This window comes from Emys orbicularis, chromosome 15 (genome assembly GCF_028017835.1).
Source record: "Emys orbicularis isolate rEmyOrb1 chromosome 15, rEmyOrb1.hap1, whole genome shotgun sequence".
Taxonomy (NCBI): domain Eukaryota; kingdom Metazoa; phylum Chordata; order Testudines; family Emydidae; genus Emys; species Emys orbicularis.
In genome coordinates, this window is record NC_088697.1 from 33,364,850 (window position 1) to 33,387,449 (window position 22,600).

General features: G+C 53.5%; 1 protein-coding gene across 1 annotated transcript in view; it reads right to left on the minus strand.

Moving 5' to 3' along the window:
* DSCAML1 (DS cell adhesion molecule like 1) overlaps nucleotides 1-22,600 on the minus strand; it is a 329,429-nt gene that overhangs the window by 119,900 nt on the left and 186,929 nt on the right. Inside the window, exons 9-11 of the mRNA XM_065416989.1 lie at nucleotides 16,007-16,285; nucleotides 15,531-15,650; nucleotides 14,210-14,386 (exon numbers count right to left, since the gene is read on the minus strand). Coding sequence (XP_065273061.1) covers nucleotides 14,210-14,386; nucleotides 15,531-15,650; nucleotides 16,007-16,285 — 576 coding nt within the window. The remainder of the gene's footprint in view (nucleotides 1-14,209; nucleotides 14,387-15,530; nucleotides 15,651-16,006; nucleotides 16,286-22,600) is intronic.

Sequence of the window (22,600 nt, forward strand, 5' to 3'; positions counted from 1 at the left end):
CTCTCTGGCTGCGTGTGCTAGTGGGGTGTGGAGCAGGCAAATCAGATTTGGGGGAGTGGGCATGGAGGGGCGGGGGCTGTGTCTGACGGCTGGCAAGGACGTCTCTGCCTTGTGACAAGTCTTCAAAGCACCCTGTAAAAATTCCGCCTGGGGCCCGCCCCCGAGGGGAGCCGTGGCCACACAAAACTTTACACATGAATGGCGTGAGCCTCGCAGTGCGACTCCGAAGGCGCATGGCAGACGAAATGCTGGGTGGGAGGAGGGGATGGCAAGCAACTGAGGAAGGGGAGGACCGCTTCCCAAGCACCAGGGAACATGCGAGTCACCACAGGACACAGAAGCCAAGCGGGGGACACAGGAGAGAGCTCAGAGCCGGGTGCAGGAGCTCTCCTCCCTGGGTCGCTGTTCCCTACCTTGGGAGGGCTCCCAGCACCCTAGTGCAGTTAACTGCTGGCCGTGTGGCGACTGCAGAAAGGACAAAGGGTCACGGCAGGTGTGTTACGTGGGGGAGGGCGGATGGCCGGACTAGTGACTAAAGCACAGGGCTGGGAGGGCTGCAGTCTGACATTGATGTCCTGTGTGACCTTGGGCGGGTCTGTGCTCCAGCTTCCCTGTCAGTGAAAGGGGGACAGCAGCACCTCCCTGCCACCTGGGCCTTGGGAACGGCGCCGAGATCCTGGCATTCAAGGGGCTACAGAAGTGCAAAGCACTGTAACAAATCTGTAGCCACCTTGGGCTTCCTGTTTGTCACAATGCTGCATACCAGGCCAGGAGAAACTTCACAGCCCCACTGGAAACAGAACTACAGAACCCGCTGCCACAGCCCTTGGGCTAAAGGAGAATCTCTTAGCAGTAGAGGCCCTGTGACACACAGCTGGGCAGCTCTGATTCCATCCAATCCACAGCACTGGTGTGTGCACACACTAGTCAGTGCATTCGTGTCAACTAGTCTGGTCATTGCATGCGGTGAGTTTGGATTTCTTTGGGCAGAGGGGCTCAATGTGGTGTCATATTTCATGCTTCATTCCAGCAGGTGCTAGCCACCAGCCTCGCCCAGCTGGCTACGATGGTCACTCCCGAGTCCCGCTTGGGCCCCGCCTCCATTGCATCCACCCTTCCAGAAACAGCCAATTGCCCCGGAGCCACGGTCCTCTTAGAAGGTGTGTGTGTGTGTGGGGGGGGGAGATACCTGTCGCCATTGCAGCTGGGCTGTTATGCACTGGCCATTCCAGAAGCCCCATTTTCCTCTGCTGAACAGAGTCCATATCTCCCTCTAGTAGCTGTGGTTCACAGAGGTACGAATCCTAGCATCGGCTCAAGTGGTACAGGGCTGTGCTTGGGAGCAGGAGGTCTGGGTTCTAGCCGGCCACACCACATGTGGATGGTGTAGCTGATAAACGTGTGTCTTCCAAGAGCCAAGACGAGAAAAGATTAGGGGTGGATGAGTTTGCTGCACCCCCTGAGCTCAAACCACCCCGAGCCAGTGCAATGGGGCAGAGGAGAGGGAGACTCTTGGATCTCAAGGCAGCCTTCACCCCACAAAGCTTCCAGCCTCAGTGACTGCTGTCCTGCGGATTAGGCAGCATGAGTCTGGTAGTGAGATGAGCTGCCCCCGAAGCGCGTCTCTCCCCCAAAGAGAAGCAATAGGAAAAGACAGAACAGATGCACAACGGAGCAAGGCAAAGCCAGGGCCATCCTGAAAGGGGTTAACGGCCAAGGCGCTACCCGCTGCAGACAGGTGACCTTTAGAGAGAGGACAGAGATTCCTGGGGTTACTGGTGCTTGCGTTGGTTACCCTGCGCCTCTGGGGACTGCTGCGCTGCACACAGCTTCTGGCGCATCTCTGCACAGACACACGCTCCCTGGTGGCCCCATGGTTCAGTTAACGGGAAGACTCGAAAGAGCAAGCGCAGAGTGAGACATACCCACCGAGCAGCCCCAGGAACAAGCGAAGTGCATAGCTGCCTCCCACTCCACCCATCCACAGCCCGTCACGGCAGCGCTGGCTTTTGTGAACGGTTTCTAACAGAACTTTGCAGCCATCAGCTGACCTGCCCAGACCTCGCTTATCACCCCGATACCCTCATGGCCCAGCCAGCCTGCACCAGCTTCCCTAGCAGATGCCCCTGCAGAAAAAAGGGGTCAAGAGGCCAAAAAGACTTGTAAACAATAGGCACTGAAGGATCTGGCACACCACGGAGCTTTCAGATTTCCCCTCCATGGTGCTGCGCGTGTATGCTACATGCCAGGGGAGCAGTAAGAGCATACAGCCCCGTGCACAGAGCAGAGATGGGCCTGGAACCACACGCCCAAAATTTTGTGGGAGGAGGGGGTCCATGAATCCCATGAGCAGCCTCCACCTCTGAACTGGCAGCCCGGAATCAGCTCATTAGAAAGCAGCGGCCATGTCCAAACCTCTGTCTGGACTCCAGCTCTTTACAAATAACCCCAAACTTCAGGCTGTTTGCAATTCAGATCCAGATTGCGCAGCCGGAGCAGAGGAGGGAAAGGCCGTGCATGTGGTTGGCAGGGGCTGGTGCAAACCTCTTCTCCACTGCCTGCCGTGGAGGCTGTTCACAGCATGCCAAATTCAGGGTGCCACGTGCCAGTGCTCCTTGCGTGCCCAGCTGCAGAGCCCTCACCGAGTTACCACACACGTTCTCCTGTCTCCTGCCTGGGGGTGGGGCGACAGGGGCTGCAGAATGCGGCTGCCCCAGAATTCTGGTCTTTACAAATCCAAAATTGGTCCTACAGAAAAGTGATCAACCAGCAAACCCGGCAGAGCCAGTCTCTGGGCAGGATGGGGGGCAAAGGGGGCATGGGAAAGATACACAAAGCTGCTCTGCAGCTGAGCAATTAGCCCATTTCCCTGGGAGCAGCGGGCTCAGAGGGCAGCTCTGTTGCAAGCTTTGCTTCGCTGACATGCACTTATTGATGTTTGATTAAAAGCAGCACAGTGGATGTAAACATATCAACTTCTCAGCGCTGCCGGGTTCCCGGGAGAGCAGCGTGCTGCCCAGAGAGGGGAAAGCAGCAAAACCAACACCACATACATTTTCCATTCTAATTTCCCACAGCCTGGATTGGCGCTCTGAGGATCAAACAAGGAGCTAAAGGATTTCCTGCTGCACCAATTCTCCTTTGGCTGGCTAGGGCTGTGCACCCTCTACAAGAGACATGTCTCCCTCGCTCCCCTGCCCTCTCACCGCTTTGGGCCTCTTTCCAGGAGGACGAGCCCCCCAGGGAGGGAGAAAGCCAATCTAACCAATGAAGTGCTGCACAGTTCCCGGGGGACGGGGAGTGGGGCAGAGAGCGAGCTGAGGGGAGAAAATCAATTTCAGAAACTAGACAGTTGTCAAGACACGGTGTCACCTGTTCCGGCCTGGGAAATGGCTCCACGGAGGCTCCCACCACTGAGTGGGGCTTGGCCGCCTGGCAGATGCTTTACATTTTAATTCAACAGTAATGGAAATGCAGCCGCCAGCAGAACAGCTCAAACTCCTGCTCAGGGAGGAGACGGGAGACTGGAGCATGGGAGGTGATGGAGGAGTCAGGACTCCTGGGTTCTATTCCCACCTCTGGGAGGGAGAGTGCGTGTAGGGATGAGAGCAGGGGTGCAGAGAGCCAGGATGCCTAGGTTCTATTCCTAGCTCTAGGACAGACTATCGGCTACTGGTCAGAGAAACAGAAAGGGAGAGTCCGGTCTCTGCCCCCGACTTGCTGCGAGACTCTGGGAGATTCAGTGGACTCTTTATACTCACTTTATGGACAGGGAAACTGACATTTATCCCATTCCCAGGGGAGCAGTGAGGCTTAGTTAACTGACACTTGCCAAGTGCCCTGAGTTCCTGGCCTGGGTGGATGGGCCATGGAAGGACAAAGTATTGTTAGAAGACACTTCGCTCACCCAGCGTCTGACCCTCTCGATTCACCCCTCCTGAACAGACTCCAGCCAAGGAGTCACAGCCTCGCTCACTGTGTGGCCCGTGGCCCTGTGGCTCGCTGAGGTAGCAGCCCATGTTCAGACAGTTTACACAAGATACCGTGCTAGACTGAAGCCCCTGATTACCCACAGAACCAAACCAGCAGGCCAGGGCAAGCTTCCCCCAGGCCACACTCTTCCGAGAGGCCGGCTCAGGGGGCCAGAGGGGAGAGGTCAGACCCCATGACCCCCTCCATCCATCAGCCTTGCCCCGGAGGCGCCAGCTAGAGAACAAGGGGCGATGTGTCTCTCCTGCCTGCCGGGAACCAGACTGACACCCCACAAACTCGAGACAGATGGCAAGGGATGACGCTGCAGCACAGCCAATCCCATGCTTCCACCAGTCATGAGCCAGGCCCCAATAGCATGAGACTGGCTTAAAAATAGTGAGATTAAAAATATAATAAATGGTGGGGTTTCTTTGCCTTCTGGTGTCTGAGTCTCTAGGGTGCATTTGGGTCACATTTTCAGGCTATTTGCTACAACCAGGAAGGCTAGAAATTGACTTTTTATTTTAAAGGAAAGTGGAAATTCTCCTCTCATCACAGGACTCCAGGAGCTGGGGCTTTAGGAAAACACTGACTACTGCAGGACTCGTGATAAAGATGCGAGAATTGGTGATACAATAAAAGTGACACCTCCTCCCCCACCACATACCCTAGAATTTCCCTTATTTCATTCCAAGTTCAAACCCTGCAGGGCACCTGTTCTGGATGCTCAACGAGTTGGAGCCAGGTGGGAAACTGGCTTATGTCAGACACTGGAGCAGGACCAAACGCTGCCACTCAAGCTAATTAAATCATCGCATCTGTGCAAGGTTTGCTGCACCGCGGTTTCAGGAATTCCCCTGGCAGGGGCGCAGCTGGGGAAGGGGAGGAAGGGTTCTGACACGGCTTGTGGCTGTTACTGCCTCTCAGCCCTCGTTGGGGATGGCTGGGAAGCTCCTGATGGAGGAAACCCTGGAAGCATCCACCTCCTTATGGAAGCTGGATACCGCGGCACGGAGGCTCGTCACTGGACACACGGGGGCTCGTTACGGCCTAGAGGACAGTGCCCTGGGCATGCGCGGCGGCGGTAGGGGCGTGTGGGATGGGTGTGCCCAGGGGAACAGCTCCAGGCTGGACTCACATTTCCAGTGTTAAGTGACGACATGCTGACTAATAATATTCCATGTGTCTATAGGCCCTTCCAGCCAAGAATCTCACAGCAAGTCAGTCACTTTTCCCTGGTTACGGGTCCTACAGGGACCCAGCATGCAGCTGGGGACACTGTGGTACAGAGGTGATGTGGTGCCCAAGGTCACATGACGAGGCATGGCTGGGACTGGAACCCAGGAGTCCTGACTGCCAGCTCCTGGCTCTGATGACAAGGCCACGCCCTGGGGGAACCGGGGGAGCACGAAGCATCATTCAGATCTCCCACCCTGCCGTGGCTTCCCTAACCTCCTCTTGCAATACGAATTGGGGGCATGGGGCATCAGTGCCTGGGCTCAGGCTGCGGAGGGTTGCTCTTTACAGCACGACTCTACCAGTCTCAGAAGGAAAAGTTCAGACAAGCAGCACCCCTTCCCCTCTGCGGGTGGAACGTTAATAACCCTTCTCGTGCAAGGTTCTTGCCCTGGTCTCTCTCTGTTAATAATTTCCTCTTTCTCTGCCTACATGGTTTTGACAAGCGGCTGAGATTCCAGCTGAGCGTCCACCGCGGCATGGGCTGCGCTGAGGTCCCTGGGGGGAGAGGAGCTGCAAAGACGGTGAGGAGAGAGGCCCGAGAATCCACTCCACTGGCCTGATTCACCTGCAAGGCTCTTTTCCTGAGGCATCCCGCAGACTCCGTGGGCAGATGTTTCCTACCGCACCAGCTCTCTCCTTCAGAGCGGTGTGCTGCCCAGCCCAGGTTGTGCAGTGCTGCCCCCATCTGGTCTGAGCAGCCCGGGGTTCGCTCCGCTCCCAGATCGCAGGCTCAAAGGAACCCACAGGCTCAAAGCAAAATCAGCACTTCTCATGCGTTCGACTGGAGACAGGAAGAGAACTCCCCCTTGTCTGCGGTACATCTGCACTGCAATCAGACACCCACGGCTGCCCATGCCCGCTGACTGGCCTCACGGAGCTTGGGCTGCTGGAGACGTTCAGGCTCAGCCTAGAGCCCAGTGCAAGGACCCTATGAAGTGGGAGGGTCCCAGAGCTCAGGCTGCAGCCCGAGCTGGTACGTCTACACGGCGCTGAAACAGCCCACCCGAGTCAGCGGCATGGGCCAGCTGCGAGTGTCTGACTGCAGTGCAGACACATCCAGCTCCATCCCCACCCCAGACCTGCATGTTGTGGCTCTGGCCCCATCGTTACATGAGCCCCCATTTGTGGATTCTGGGCTGCTTGCGCCATGTTGTATTTCAGCTTGTGGCGAGGATGGGGGAAGCCAGCACACCTGTGTGCAGGGCAGTTGGTGAAGGATTGAGGCGTGAGAGAGAGTAGGGAAAGCACAGAAAGGCCATAGGGACGGTGAGGCCAGCACGGCCCCGCACCGCTGGGGTGGGCTGAGTGTAACCCAGCAACCAGCTGAGGACCCCTGGCCCCTTATGACTTTCCGGTGACGTACTGCGCTGTAGTCGTGTCAGGGCAGGTGCGGAAAGGGCATCGAGAGGCGTCTGCACAAAGGTCTCAAATCCTCTCCAGCTTTCCCAGCAAAGCCCCAGACTCACCCTGCCAACAGCCAGCCCGGCAGCAGCCACAGAGGGACCGGAGACAGGTGAGCAGGAGGACAGCATCCAAAACTAACCGCCCACGTGGGAGTCAGATGCCGTCCCTTGATACAAACGGTAGGCTGGACAGACAGACGGACAAGCCTGGGATCTAGCAGGGTGGCCCTGCCCCGGGAGGAAGATCTGCGGCCCGATATACAATGCTGTAGTACTCAAGGCGCTACCAAAGCGTCATGCCAGGAAAGAGCTCTTCCTTGTGGGGGAGGTGCCGGCACAGAAGAGTTTCTACCTTTATGTCTCCATTTGTCAGAGCTGCGCGTGCTCAGCACCATTGAACAATCAGCCCCCAAGTCTGTGCCCTGTTTCTGACCCCGTTGGCTTCCTAGCACGGCCCACGGCAGGGTCAGGAGTTCAGCTGATATGCTGGAACGTGCCTTGTAGGGTGGTGGTTTTTTAAGGTTTCCTTTGGGAACCATTTTTCTGTCCGTTACTAAAATCCCCCCCTCCCCATGTCCTCATCTCCTCCCTCCAAACCACAAGCCAGAACAGCCCCCTCCTCCCCAAACAGCATTTCCTTTTCTTGTTTTTCCCTTGTGTATCCCTGTTTCTTGTTAACAAGACACAGACAAGAGGCTGATCCCATTTGGTGGGCAGAGATAAGATTGCTACAAAGGGAATTGTCAACGCGCTGTGCGTTCTGCCACCCTGAGCCCGGGCCGGGGGTAAAGAAAGCAGCGCCACGCTGGAGTGACAATCGAATGCAAACCACGACAAAGAATGATGCTTTTTTTAAGAGCTGGCTCTGTGATGTTAATTTGATTGCACCCATTTCAGCTCCTTGTCTACACTGATTAGCTGAGTTTCACCTGAAGCATGAGATTAATTCAAATTGCATGGAAGCAATCAGTTATGCTCTTGGAGTACTGACAGCGAACCTCCAAATACATCCCAGCGTGGTGCCTCTGCTGGGCCTGCTGGCAGGGAGCACGCATGTGCCAGAGCGGGGGCACACGCATGTGCACGCCGGCTCCCAACTCCCGCTTAGGGCCTTGGCCAGGCCAGGTGCTGAGCGCCCTCCAGCACCCGGAGACTTTCAAAGGGAGCTGAGGGTGCTCAGCGTCTCGAACGAGGAGCTCCGCACCCAGCAAGAGCCACACCTAGAGCTTCCACCGTGCCCCCCAGCCCCAGCGAGAAGGGGTTTCTAAGTGACTGTATAAAGGGCGAGTCTCCCTTTTGCTGCACGCTTTCAATCCTGCCCTAGCTCACTACATGGCCTCGGCCTAGGCCCAACGGAAGGTCTCTGAACGACTACACCACCTGGGACAGACTGGTTGCCTGGCAGCCACGCGCTGGCCAGGAGAGGCTCAGGCACCCAAATAACTGGAGTGCAGCGCATCGACACAGCTCACGTCAGAATTGTGCCCAGCTACAGCTTTTAACGGTCGCTCTCCTGAGCACTACCTTTAAAGGGACAAAACATACGGCAATATTCCCATGCTGGGAATTGGTTAATAGAGACGAAAGCAGCTGTTTGGATAGTTAACTTCCCCCGCAGCGTTTGCAAGCTGCAGGCCAGTTGCCACACCATTGCTCACACGGAGTAGTATTGTCCTCCATAAGTAGCCCCATCGCCTTCGGCCTTCCTCACAGCGGGCAGGAGGACTCAGAGTCAGGACATCGTAATCTGTCCTCAAGCACTGCACGAAGGCCAGGGAGAAAACTGACAGTTTTCTGCTCGCTGTCCAGCTAAGACAGAGTGCAGAAACCTAAAAAAGAGCATTACAGGTGAAACACGAATCTGATTCTTAAAACTCCTGGAATTTTACACAAGGAAGGGTTTTTTGTTTGCTTTAAATCGTTATTTTAAACTTGACAGCATCACCTTACATTTGCCTCCAACGCACACAGAGCAAAAATGCTCTTTAGAAAACCCTGCACATAAATTCACTGTTATCATCACACACTTACAGCCTAGAGACTAGCCAAGCGTGGGCCCCATTGTGCCGGGGCTGTACAGACACTCCCTGGCCTAAAGAGCTACACAAATAGGAGGGTGCTGCTCCCCCCTGAGTGCGAGGCTGGCCTATGCGCTAACAGTCTAGGCTTTGATGAAGCAGTCACTAAAATGATGCTTTTATCTTACGAAGTCTGAAAATCCATCGTCCAAAAAGAAGCACGATGGTATCAAAACTTCCGTTCCACCCCTCTTGTCATCTCTCCTGCCCCCACTCATTCTGCGGCGGCACGTCAGAGACATTGGGGAACACGGACAGTTAGACGGAGGCCCAATGAGACCCCTGCCCTGTGGGGTTTTTAAGCACTTCTGATCTCATGCTCCGCAGGCTCAGCCGAAGAGGGAAGCTGTTTCAGATGCTTTTCCACTTCTCTGTAAATGCTGTAGACATCCTGATTGCTGGCCTATTATCCAGACACTTGATCATCTCTCCAAAGGAAAGGTGATGGCCCTCTGCAATCTTCAATATTGTACTCATGTCATTGTCAAACCAGCTGACAGGGAACGGGGTTGGGGGAGGGAGGAGAAGTAGCAAAGGCGGAGGAAGCAGCTACTGCCTGAAAATGAGCTCAAGCCACTGGAGGGGGGACTAGGGCAGGGTCTGACAGCCACTGAGGGCTGCACCCCCTCTCCAAAATGTGTCTTGCAAACAGCAACCCGAGCTGTCCCACGGCGCTGTTGGTTTTTACTCCTGCTGACGTTTTTTCTGCACACATAAAGCGTGTCCCTTTAAGTCTCTGCACCTTTTCTTTCAGATTAGCGGGAACACGAATGAACAGATGCAGCATCTCCCCAAGAGAGCACAGTGTGTGACTTGCTCTGCTGCAGCAGCCATCTTGAAGCAGAAATCTGTATCCGAAAATGGAGGCCCTCCAAGCTGATGGGCTGGCAGGGTCCTCAGGAAGGTAATGGGACAGCTGCCTTCACAGTTTCACTGCAGCACACGCCACGAGAGAGCTGCAAGGCATGGCCCATACAGAACGACAGACACAGCTTTCTCAACCTGCTCCTCCTCTCCCCTCAACTTACCGATACGAGCTGCATTAACCTGGCTAGCATCCGTGCTGCAGCAGAGACAGGACTATCAGAGATCACTCCTGGGCTGGCAAGGAGAGAATGCACCTGGCCTTTGCACTGCAGACACAGAAACAAGGGTACAGGGGCAGCCTCAAATCATCCCCAGGGGAGATGCCCCATCTCTTAAGTGCAGCACGTACACACCGGACCGGATGCTCAGTGGATGCAAACTGGCATCGCTCCATCACAGCAACATGCACCGAATTTCCACCCAATGAGGATCAGGCCCCCTCTCTCTCGACACCCAGCATGGTGCGGAATTGTGCTCCTGCTCCTTTGATCCCCCCCCCCGGCACTCTGCTCACTGAGCCGTCCCCCAGGCTTACTTCTCACACTCCAAACACCTGAGCAACGGTTAACACCTGCCTTTCCCCCTTTGGTAAACTCAGCCTGCTACCAAAAAACACTTCCCCTAAAACGTGAAACTTTCTTGCCAAAATTACACTGGCTCAGGACAGGTGCTATCCGGAGCAGGCTCAATGACTGGGTTAAGGGCACAGGGAATAAAATAGATCAATACTGAATTTGCATTTCCAGAGGGAAAACCCCAAGTTTTAAGAGCCTCTCATGTCTCAATCGACCCAAGAGAGACTCACCAACTCTCATGTTCTGAACAGAACAGCGTCCCCCTCCTCCCCTCCCCGGTGTCTCTGTGGGAAGAACCATACCAACATTAACAACAATTACTTGGGATGCTTACACAAAAGCTTCTACAAACCCCAAGGCACTTTACTAACCATAAATTGTGCCAAACCATCTCTGTGATGCCTGTAGCATTATCCCCATCTAACAGGTGGGGAAACAGAGACTGGCCCAGGATCATAGAGCAAGCCAGCGGCTGAGCTGAGACAAGCACCCAAGAGTCCGGACCACAAGACAATACTCCTTCGTGAGCGCACATACGTTCTGTCCCGCAGTCTGGGAGCCGTCGCGCAGCCCGGTACTACTTTCTGCCCACTGGCAGGCTCTCACAGCTTCCACCCAGTGTTTGTTAAAGGCAGGAAAGAAGGGTTGAGAAAAGGCAACCCAAGGGGTTAAACTTCCAAGGAGGATAGAACAGAGCCATTTTCTTCACTTGCCAACTGACAAAATCAGCAGCTCAATCTTTATGGGGCTGGTGAGTTCGCAGGGCTCCAAGCCATACCCATAAATCCCTACATGGGACACTCTCTCTCTCCATTCTGGGGATCTGCACAGTGCCCATCACTGCAGTATCTGGGCACGTAGCATATAGACACAGAACCTTCCCCACATATAAGAAGCCTCTGGACCCTTCTCAGAAACGTGGCTTTAAAAGGCCAGTCCCCATCTCTCTTCCGCACACAAGCACATTTTGTTTGGACTCTGATTAACTTTCATTTGACTCCATCCACAGCGACCTGCCTTTAAATGAAAGCTCGCACTGATCTCACTTTAATTGGCCTGACATTTCGCTAAACAAAATAAAAAAAATGAAACAAAACAAAGAACCCTTATAACGTTTAATTGGCTGTGGCGCTTTGTCTACCTAGTCAGTCGAGCCTTTTCAAAGGCTGCCGAGGTCTCCGAGAAATGTAAGAGCACATGCATAATAAGGTTATGTGCTATTCAAGTCAGCAAGCAACCTGTCCTGGGATGCAATTACACAAGGTAGCGGGGACGAGGCGACAGTTCAGACTCTGGATAGTTCTGCACATTCACTCTGGATTAATCGCCTGCGCTTTGTACCTGCATTTTATTGAAGTATTTTGTTTGAAGTTGCTCTTTTCAATTAATCAATCCACAGGAGAAATTAACACATGTGAGGGAAGGGAGGGAAAGACCTTGGTGAAGGGGCTACCAGAGCCAGTCTGTTTATTTCATTTTTTCGACCAATTTTGAACATCTGAGTCCTGCCTGGGAACTGATAAGCGCCAGGTGCAGGGATTTGGGAATGCCAAGCTAGGGAGGCCAGCCCCAGCTGGAGTCGGGGCGGCCGCATGGCCCAGGCTAGGGCAGACTCAATCATGTGTATTTTGTAATGAAAACCTTTGTGCATACAAATACAAATAGGAGACCCTGGGTACAGTAAGCATCAAGTGCTGACTGGCCCCATTTAAAGCTAGTGGAAATAATCCCCCAACTCCTACCAAACCTGAGCACAGCCAGATTCAACATGCTGGCAGACAGCCTCAAGACATGGGACAGGCTGGGCCTGGACCAGTCAGTGGGTCTAAAACCTCTGTCCAACCCCTGCCAGTCCCCAAATATGCCACCATAAGGGTCTGATCCTATGAGCCCTTATGCACAGGAGTAACTTTATTCATGTGAGTAGTGCCATTGAAGTAAATTAGACAGGCATAGATTTACTCACATGTATTTTCTGGATTGAGGCTTTATAACCAACCAGCTGGGGGGAAGATGCATCTTAAATAATAAAAATCATGAAGGGACAGATCCTGAAGTCCTCACTCAGGCAAAGCTCTGACTGACTCCACAAAGAGTTGTGTACGTGCAAGGACTAAGGGGAAAGCGTGGGCCATTAATGGTTAGCCTGTCCAGACTGCCTTTCTCCCCGTGGATCTCAAAGCACTTTACTTGTGCTCATTAGCTTACCAAAGCCGTGCAGGGCTCAGCACTGGAACGGAACAGGACAGCTGTTTAGCCACACACAGCAGCGCTACGCTCTTTAAAAGGCAGGAAGTACCAACCTGTGAAATTCGGTGAATAAATAGCTCAAAGGACTTGCTGCAGCCCTGAGTGATATTGTTTCACAGCCTGGTAATAAAGCCCTGAACATCTGACGATCTGTAACGGAGCCGTGACACGATCTTAACTCGAGTGACATGAGTGAACCACTGCAGTAATGGGCACAGTTGGGATATTCTTCTGCTTCTTTCAGATTTAAGCTCTTGCAACAACAAAACTAAACCAAAAGGAGCTGGAGATTATCTATTGCACTGACAGCAGCGAGCGAGGAATCCAATACCGCGCGCAGGGCGAACAAGGTGTCTAACACTGCCAGGCCCATGCGCAGGGAGTTAGCAAAGCTATTTCCCTGCCTCCTTTCCCCTCGGATGATGTAGATTGATTGCCCGGTTTTATTAAGGACAAAGTGTTTTTTGATAGTGTAAGGGAAGCAGCTCCCCGGGGATAGGAATCAATCCCTCTTTCAGCTCCCTCTGCATTGATTGCCAGGAATTCGCGTGCTGGTCTGCCGAGGCGGGAAGGGCTTTGCGTGCTATAAAGAATCTCCAAATATAAAAGGAGGGAGGGAGCTATCAGATGACACTGCCCCGAGCTGGCGGAGACACACCGCTCCAGCGAGGAGAGCTTGGCCCGCAGCCAGCACACATGGGCTGAGCCGCGCAGCGATCCCCTGCACCAGGTAGCAACACATAGGATTGAAAATGACCAGGTGTCGTCTTTAGTGCCCAGGAGTTTTGGTACTTTACCCTCCACCCGGCCCCCGGGGATTCGATTTAAGACCTAGCTGGGGCATGAGGCAGTGGGGGAGACACACAGGCCCAGAGACGCAGGGGACATAAACCCACCTAGACGCTGCATTTCTCACTCCCCTCTGCTTGCCAACCCCCGCAGCACACTAGGTGCTGTACAGACAGGAGACAAGGCACCCCCTGAAATCTAAGAAAATTTGACCCCCAAAACCAGACGTTGAGATGCAATCCTGGCAGCCTGTAAAGGGCCCCATTCACCCCTGCAGAACCCCACTGATCCCCTCACCAAGGGCAACTGTCCCAATGAATTTAACTCTGCAGCATAATCACTCCCACAATGGCCCCAGGATCTCTCTGTACCAGCCATTCAGCTCTCTGGGTGCCCCTGCTGGTGGGGGGAAGGTCCCCCTAGGGAGAGCTGATCAAAAACATTTGAAATTTGGATGACATTCTTTGTCAAAATTTCCAACTGGAAAAATTTTCTGTGAAAATCAAATAACCTGACAGACAACCTCCAAGGCCCGTGTTCGTGCAATGTCCTGCTGCAAAGCAGCAGGGACCACCTCCACTGTTACGTAGTCTGTGCATTCCACGGAGACCCTCTAGCCGGTTTCCTCAGCTCCCTAGGTTTTACCACACACACGTCTCCAATGCCTGGAGTCTCTCTTCTCTCTCTGGTGTTTCTGGGGACTCTGCATTCCAATTTCCTGAGCTCACTGGAACCCTGGCTTTCCTGGCATCCCGTCCGCATCCTGACACCCAGCACACAATGTGGCTCCTCAAGTAACTGACCTCCTCTCTTCCCCACTGTGCTGCTGTCCTTTCCCCACATTTGCTCTCTCCCTCCAAACATTGCAGGCCACACAGATTAGGGGGCATGTCAAACACTGCGTCTGTTCCCTGCTTCCCCTCATCTTTCCTCTCTGCATTCAATTTGAGGGGGGGACTTCTCCCCTCTGCCCCCTGGCTGGTTCGCCCCTGCTCTCCCCACCTCGGCCGCGCTGTGAAATGGCTGAGTTACTTACTCTTGACGGTGAGGAACATGGACTTGCTGATGTCCGTCCCCACGCCGTTGCTGGCCTGGCAAAGGTAATAGCCGATGTCCTCCTCCAGCACGTGTCGAATGAGCAGTGAGCTGTTGGGAAGGATTTGAATGCGGCCCGTGAGGGGCACAGGATGGTACTGCTGGGGGTTCCCACTTCCTAGGAGGAGACACAAAGAAACAATCCTCAAAGGACACAGCTAAGGCAGAGAAGGTTTAGGGGCACCGGAGACTGGTATTGTCTGTTGCTTTGAAATGTCCCCCAGATTTCTAACGCGTCCCCCTCAGCCTTCCCTGACATCCCTCTACCCAGAGGCGTTCAAGAGAAGACAGCTGCTATTGCTGGGAGAGTCCCATAGAGAGCATGAGCTCCCGGCTGGGTCTGCACGCTCAGCTGCCTGCCGCGCGCAGGCTCAGAACCCGGCTCGCACCACCGTCCACGATGGCGGGCGGATAAAAGACGTAGGCCACCAGCAAAAGTGGCACCAGACTGGCTTCACCACCCTCCACAGCACAGAAGAAGGGGAAAATAGCCATGCCTGCTGGGGAGAGGGAGAGATTTAAATGTGTCAAGCTTAACAATGGCACCCCCAGAACGGCATCCAAGCACCAGCAGCAGCTGCGGTAGAAGAGTGAACTTCCAGGCCGGACAGGCTGAAAAGCCCCAGGACAGAGATGCGAGGAAAGTCTGGTTACAAGACGCTGACCTGCGCTGGGATTTTACAAACCATCAGCGCTCTCTCCCATGAGCCCTTGCGGATGGGCCCCGAGGGCTGGGCGCTATCGGCAGCATGCTGTGCCAGGGTGCGTGTGGCAGGGAGGGGCTGCAGCCCATAGGGGCCAGTGGAGAAAAGGTTTGCTATTTCCTTTCTAAAATGCCTGGTCAGTCTCCTCAGCTCTCCTCTGGAACGGGCTCAGAGGCTGGTGCAAGGAGGAATACGCATATGCAGGCTCCATGCACAGCCATGTGTGGCACGCTTACAAGTTGGCCCCTTCACACGATGGGCTCTTGCACTAGCGGTGCGGGTGGGATCCTAGTGAGCTATAATCCCAGTTGAGCAATATCACATGCTGTCTAGCACCCCCTTGCTAAGGCAACTACCGGATAGTGACTAGCCTTGAGGAGAGCCCCTGTAAGGGCTGTCATGGGATAGGAAACCCCCACAGAGAGGAGCGGCCGCGGCTGCTGCCATGTGCGTTTTCACTCCTCAAGTGTCCCCTTCGCCCAGGCAGAGCAGCCGCCGCGAACTGGCCCTTCCCCCAGCCAGGCATCACACGCATGAGAGACCATAGCTCACACCTACCTTTTGCATGCTTCCACATGACCTTGGGAGGGGGATACCCATCCACAGAGCAGTTCAACACCCCTGCTTTGCCATAGATGCCGTCCTGGTTGTTGGGCTGGACCACGAAACGAGGCGGCACTGGGGAAAGTTAAAGAACAGCATGATGACCATGGCTCTCGGCGGGCTCATCTCGCTGATTCAGCGGCACACGCCTCCTGCCCGTACCGCTGCAGTCTCACCGGTGCGGTCTCTGTCCCACTGCCTCGTTTCAAACCCCACCTGCAGCGCTCTTTTCTCTCCCATCTATGCCTCTGAATGTCTCTCTCCTCCTGCCATCCTCTACCTCCGTCTCACTCACCCCCAAAGAGGGCACAGGCTGCTTTGGTTTGCAACTGCCCCCCCCCCCCCCCCCGGGAACAAGGCCCGAACAACAGAGGATGCTCAGAGGACAGAACGACAAGCGTGCACAGCCACGCCCCGCCCCACGCTCTCACCTCGCACGATCAGCTGCCGCTCACGGCTGACGGTGGCGGCGGCGTTGCTGGCGATGCACGTGTAGTTGCCGTTGTGCTTGAGGGAGACGCTGGAGATCTGCAGGGAGCTCATGAACTCTTTGCTCTCGATAGTGACCCCCGAGCCAGAGATGATCACCTGCCCGTCCTTCCGCCAGGTGATGCGGATGGGCATATCCCCCGAGGAGACCACGCAGGGGATGTAGAGGAGCTGGCCGATGGAGGCCGGTGGGAACTCGAAGGGCTGGATCAGGGGAGGGACTGGCAAGGCAAGGAGCAAAACAATGAGGAGCCTGGTTTGGAAGAAGGACCCAGAATCATTTTAAAATTCATCCTGAAAGTCACTGGGGCAAATTCAGCCCTGTGGGGAGTAGACCCAACTCCTATGGCATCCAAGGAGCTGCTGCGCCCACTCACACTGTGGGGAACCGAACCCAGCACCTTCCTTGTGGCCACACAGTGTGCCCCGTGAGCCTCACTCACGGTGGGTGTATCGGTTCCATTTTGCTGACCCACCATGTCATGCCAGGGCAATTTAACATGCCTTTAAGGGGCCCGCCTGGCCACAAGTTGAGGGGCTCTGTGCCATGAGTGATGTTATGTCTCATGGCGACATCTGTGACAAATCTATCATCAAATCAGCCAAGATGGCCCTCATTGCTGGAAACAAGGAGGTTTTTATTCCAACAGTTAGCACTCTCAGCAGAGGGTGAAAGATGTCTATGAGTAGGGAACTAAGGGACACTTCATCCATCTCAAAGAACCACAGTCTACGTTAGATACAGACAAATCCCGAGGGATCAGACCCACCAGGCACCCACATGGGAAGGTCTGCACTGAACCCCTCCGCGTGTGCTGGCTGAAATTCCTCCGCAGCGTTTATCTGCTGCTAGCAAAGCACTTTGATGCTTTTCTTGAAGACAAAGGCTACCAGACCAACCATTATCTTTATGAGAACTTTAGGGCTTGTCTCCACTTCAAACGCGGCGCTGCTGTAGCACCTCAGTGAAGACACTACCTACACCAAGGGAGGGGTTCTCCCCTTGGCAGAGGTAATCTACCTCCCTGTGGGGCCGGAGCTAGGTTGACAGGAAAATTCTCCTGTTGACCCAGCGCTGTCTACACTGGGGGCGAGGTCGGTTTAACTGCGTCGCTCAGAGGCGAGGATTTTTCACACCTGAGAGAGTGACGATGTAATTATACCAACATAATTTCCTAGTGTAACCCATGCCTGAGACAACGGCAGTATCTCCAGCCAACGGCAGGAGGGGAAGGCAAGGAGCAAGAGGTAGACAATTGGCTTAACAAGGCCCAGCACCTGGTAGATGCGCTCTCCTTTCAGCAGGCTCCATAATTAAATTAACCGGCTGCCAATTGTCTCCTTGGCAGAAATAAGACGCCGTTTTCTTTGAAAGCTGAAGCCCCTAACCGGGAACTGATCCACATGACACAACATGTGCACCTTCAGCTCCTTTCTTCTCTAGCTATCCAGGGCCCATCACTGCCGTGCCTGGCCCAGTAAGGACAGGGACGGAGCTCTGAGAGGGGGTGCGGAGACAGAGGTGGGGAACCATCCATTCATGGCATAAATCATTGTTAACGTGTTCTCTAGCGAAACACTATTTTCACACACACCGTGAGAGGGAGCCTCCCGGGACGATGGCATTGCTGGGGGCATGGATGGGGGACAGGAAGGTCTCAAGCAGAGATTGGGGACGTGCCAGCAAGGCAGCTGCATGTGTCACCTTCCCAGCACTAGCCCCTCCTTGCAGGCCGAAGTGGAGGGAGAGGTTGGAACAGGTGAGTGTGACAGGAGGGGGGCTGAAAGCACTGGTGTCCAAAGGTGATTCTAGCACATCCTCTGCAAGTGTGCAAGCCTGAGTGTGTCCATTGCACTCTTCCCAAGTCAGTCCAGCAGGCCCTGGCGTTATCCCCCTGCTTGGTTATGCTGAGCTTGCATTTCAACCCTTGTTCTCTTCCTCACTGTCAAGCTGCCCATCCTCCCTTCTTTGAGCCAAATCTTTAGTCACGGGATCTTTAACAGCAGAATGCCAATACTACTAAGAGCCTTTTGCTGGCATCTTCTGTTTGAGGATTAATGAAGGCTCCCACCCTCCAACGATGTAAGACAATATCACTACCCCATTGTACAGATTGGGAAGACTGAGGGTCTGGGAGGTAACCTGTCTAAGGCTACGTGCCTGTGGCTGATCTGGAAACAGAACCGAGGAAACCTGGCTCTCGCTCCCTCCCATAGCCTGACACCGCTCTTTCGTGGTAGGCGGGAAGGAAGCCAGAGCTAACATTATTCCCCAGGCCAGTGGCTAAATGAAATGCAAGGAGGTTCTGGTTTAGCCGCTTTCTAACAACAAGAGCATCTCTCCCTTCGTGGTTCTGAGATACTGCTCTCTCACCACACCCCCATGGTGCAATGCCATGACAGCTCCTCTCCTGCCATCCTATACAGTAGTCAGTGAATTGCAGAGAACAGGAGGTAACCAGATAACTGCTACCCTGCTCGCAGCTTCCCTGAAACACAAACTGCAGCGAAGGAGCCAACAGTGCAAAGCACCAGGCTCAGTCCAAGCACTGGGATGTCCTCTTTGGTGCCCTGGGAGCAGATAAAGGCAGGAGAACCTCTTTCCAATGGGACTAGGCTGCTCCATTTGCTCAGCTGCAGAGGAATGACTCAAGAAGCTGGAGCCATGGAACCAGCAGTGCCTGTTTTCCATAATTAATGAATAATTAATTGTGTACGCTCTGCAGTCTATTGCAGAGGGGAGGAGGGTTTGTGTATCCGTGCAATACTCTCTCCCAGCACACCCCACAGGCCTCTTTAAACACCAACAAAACAACACAGCCCCAGCAAGAATTTGGCAGAGGAACTCCCAGGTTCTATCTCTCCTTGACACCAGCCTGCGCTTAAAGGGTTTTTTATATTCTACATTAACTTCTTGATGTTGGGACAACTACGAATTCTCCTCTCTCTGGAGCTCCCGCGTGCTCAGCAAGAGCACAACGCAGCTATGGCAGCTCAGGAAAGGGATCACAAATGCACGAGCCCGTTTACTCTACAGACCTGGGTTTCAGAGCCTGGTAATTCACAAGGGGATGTGGGGGTCTCATCCCAGACGGTGGAGCCAGCACGCCCGATTGGAATTAACTGGGCAGGAGAGTGCAGGTCAGGCCTGAAGTGACGCCGCAGGGCTGGGAGAGTCACAGAAGTGGGGCACACGGCAGTGCGGGTGAGGGAGCAGGTGCACTGGTGTTCAGGGATTCCTTCGCAGAGAAAGCTTGTGAAGGTGTAAGCCCAGTCCAGACTTGGCTCTGAGTATCGCTATTTAAAATCATGAGCACCAAATCCACACACAATTAGGTTAAAAGAAGGGTGCAGGTTTAGTCTGCTGCCTGGAATAGCGAGCACAGCTGTTAGAGCGGATCCCAGGGGGGAGGACGCTCTGACAGTGCTATCAGAGGAGACAAAGAGACCACTAAGGACAAGAGGTCCCAGAGACAACAGCTGATGGCTTGTGGGGTTCAAGGCTCCATGTCTCCCAGAAGCTGCAAGAACTTGGATGAGCAAGAAGGCTGGGCCACGAAAGAGACAGGGATTCTAAACGACATCGCACAAATGAAATCAGAGCAGGATTTGGGGGCTGGAATGTAAAACTGTTGGAGCCTAAAAGCGACACTCCATGGAGAGTATGAGAGGGGTAGCCGTGTTAGTCTGAATCTGTAAAAAGCAACAGAGGGTCCTGTGGCACCTTTAAGACTAACAGAAGTATTGGGAGCATAAGCTTTCGTGGGTAAGAACCTCACTTCTTCAGATGCAAGTAATGGAAATTTCCAGAGGCAGGTATAAATCAGTATGGAGATAACGAGGTTAGTTCAATTTGCAAATTTGACACCATCAGATCGGGATTAAACAAAGACTGTGAATGGCTATCCAACTACAGAAGCAGTTTCTCCTCCCTTGGTGTTCACACCTCAAAAGCTAGCAGAGCACCTCACCCTCCCTGATTGAACTAACCTCGTTATCTCCATACTGATTTATACCTGCCTCTGGAAATTTCCATTACTTGCATCTGAAGAAGTGAGGTTCTTACCCACGAAAGCTTATGCTCCCAATACGTCTGTTAGTCTTAAACGTGCCACAGGACCCTCTGTTGCTTTTTCCATGGAGAGTGTGGAGATCATTGCACTCCAAGAGACTACAGCCAAAACAGATTTTAATGTAACTGCTGATACAGAATGGGGAAGGACCGGGGGTGGAGGATTTCCATCACTCCAGGTGGAAGGGCTATCTCATGCTCACCTCCTCTGGATCACAAGAAGCTGCTGACCTCAGGGGGGCACCAAGACATTGTCACTTGGGCGCACACAGCTGAGCTGAACCCACTGCTTTTCACTTTCCAATTGTTTCCTAAGGTTGTCTTGTCTCTCTGCTTTTCTAGTAGGCCCCTAATTAGCACAATACAGGGCCCATTCACCCATCCCTGGGCTGTGTGCAGAGGGTCCGTCTCCTCAGCCCTTGCCCTGGGGCGAGAGGGTTACATTTGTAGTCAGGACTTTGGATAGGTGCCTCTTCGGCTCCCTCTCCACTATAGCAGGGATCAAGCCTCTCAAGCTCGGGCAGACAGACTTGCACTAGCCGGGCTCTGGTTAGCGAGCTAAAAATAGCAGTGTGGATGTTCTGGCTTGAACCCCGAGTTGGACCCCGTAGGCATCAGCACCCCAGCTCCAGCCCAAGCCCAAGCCAGAACGTCCACACTGCTATTTTTAGCGTGCTAACTGGAGCCCTGCCAGTGCAAGTCTGTCTGCCCGAGCTCGGAGGCTCATTCCCAGCTGCAGTGTAGACACACCCTTAGTTCAGCCCAGTCTAGGCAGCACCATTGACAGAACTGGGTCCCAGGGCGAGGAGACTTGGTCCCACACCCTCAGCTTGGCCTAGAGCTCAGTACGAGGTGACACTGTAGGAACATGGGTAACGCAGCCATCCCCAAACCATTACTGCTCCCCACTCCACTGCATGTCCCCTAGTCATACCACTACAGGGAGCAGCCAGAGAAAGCACCTCAAAGTCCTTCCTGTCCCAAGCAATTCCCCATTTACGCCGCTCCTGGGGAGACCTCTATGCTGAGCACACCCACGGCATCAGCTCAAAAGTGACTAGCCCCCAAAGAGGGAAAAGCAGCCGGAGGCTTAAAAACAGGACGAAGATTTTAAAAAAACTAGCACGAACACACTAGGCACAGGTGCAAGGGGTGCTATAAAGCTTATCATATCACTTGCTTCGGAAGACCTGCATAACTCACTTGTGGCACTTAATGCGGCCACCCGGCACTTGTGGCAATAAAAGCTTTTCAGCATTCCATGCCATTGCATAGTCTATATGTATATACAGTTATATTTATTGACGCTGGTCTTTGGAGCAGCTCAGATTGTTTTCCAGGGCATTTTCAATTTTTTCCCCATGGATCTTTTATCTGATGGCCAATAAATATATAAATAAATAAACAACATCTAAATTCTGGTATAAATTCTAACCAGCCATGCTGCAGATGAAATAAACATGTCTCCCTTCCAACCAGAATGGCCCTGTCAGCCAGACCGGAGAACATTTAAATCAGCTCAACTTTCTACAACTGTCACCAACTACTGATCAAGACAGTAAATCCAGGCTCCGAAGGGTTTGCATATCAATGGGAACCCAGAATATACGGGTCTGCAGCTCAACTTCAGCACACTTACATTCTCTGATGGCACCTTCTAGAGATTGAGAAAAGTTGAATTATGTTATGCTTTATGTGCACACACCCACATAGGCTCTCTCTTGCTCTCTCTCTCTCACACACACAAACACACACAGAGAAATACGGACGCTCCCCGACTTACGCAAGCGCTCCGTTCCGGAACGCCTTGCGTAACTCGAATTTTGCGTAAGTCGGGAAGGTATACCCAACCATTATGCAAAAAAACCCAAAAAAACACTTTCTAGCTTATGGAACTTACGGAACTTTTTCCATAAGTGCGGGTTTGCGTAACCCGGGGAGCATCGCTAAAGAAAAATTGTACTGCTAGCTAACAAAAACATAACGCTGCCCCGCGCAGCCAGAGAAGTGAGAGGGGGGAAAGGCCTGTGGGCTAACGAAGGGCTGTCCCCTGCTGAAATGTTTTCCTAGTGCTTTGGTCAACCTAGTTCTCAAAGTGTCTCAAGTGAGGAGACTCCTGCCGCCTGCCTTTGCAGACTGAGTTCTTTTGCTGGGAGGCTCCATTCCTCAATGCAGCTGCATCTCTGAGACACAGACACAGACACAGACAAACACACACACACACACACACACACAGGGCATTCTCCACTGCCATCTCCAGGTGCTCCTTGTAAGCCCACCCCTTTCACACTGAAACACCATGCCAGCTTATGGACATTTTGTCCCGAGCTTTAGCACCTACACTAGACTATGCAGGTGTATAGGACATTGCTGAGATTGTTATCCCTGAGTGAAGCAGGAGAGATTTAGGGTTTGGTGCAAGCTCAGGATTTCACATGGTTTTCTCAGAAATCATGATGGTTTC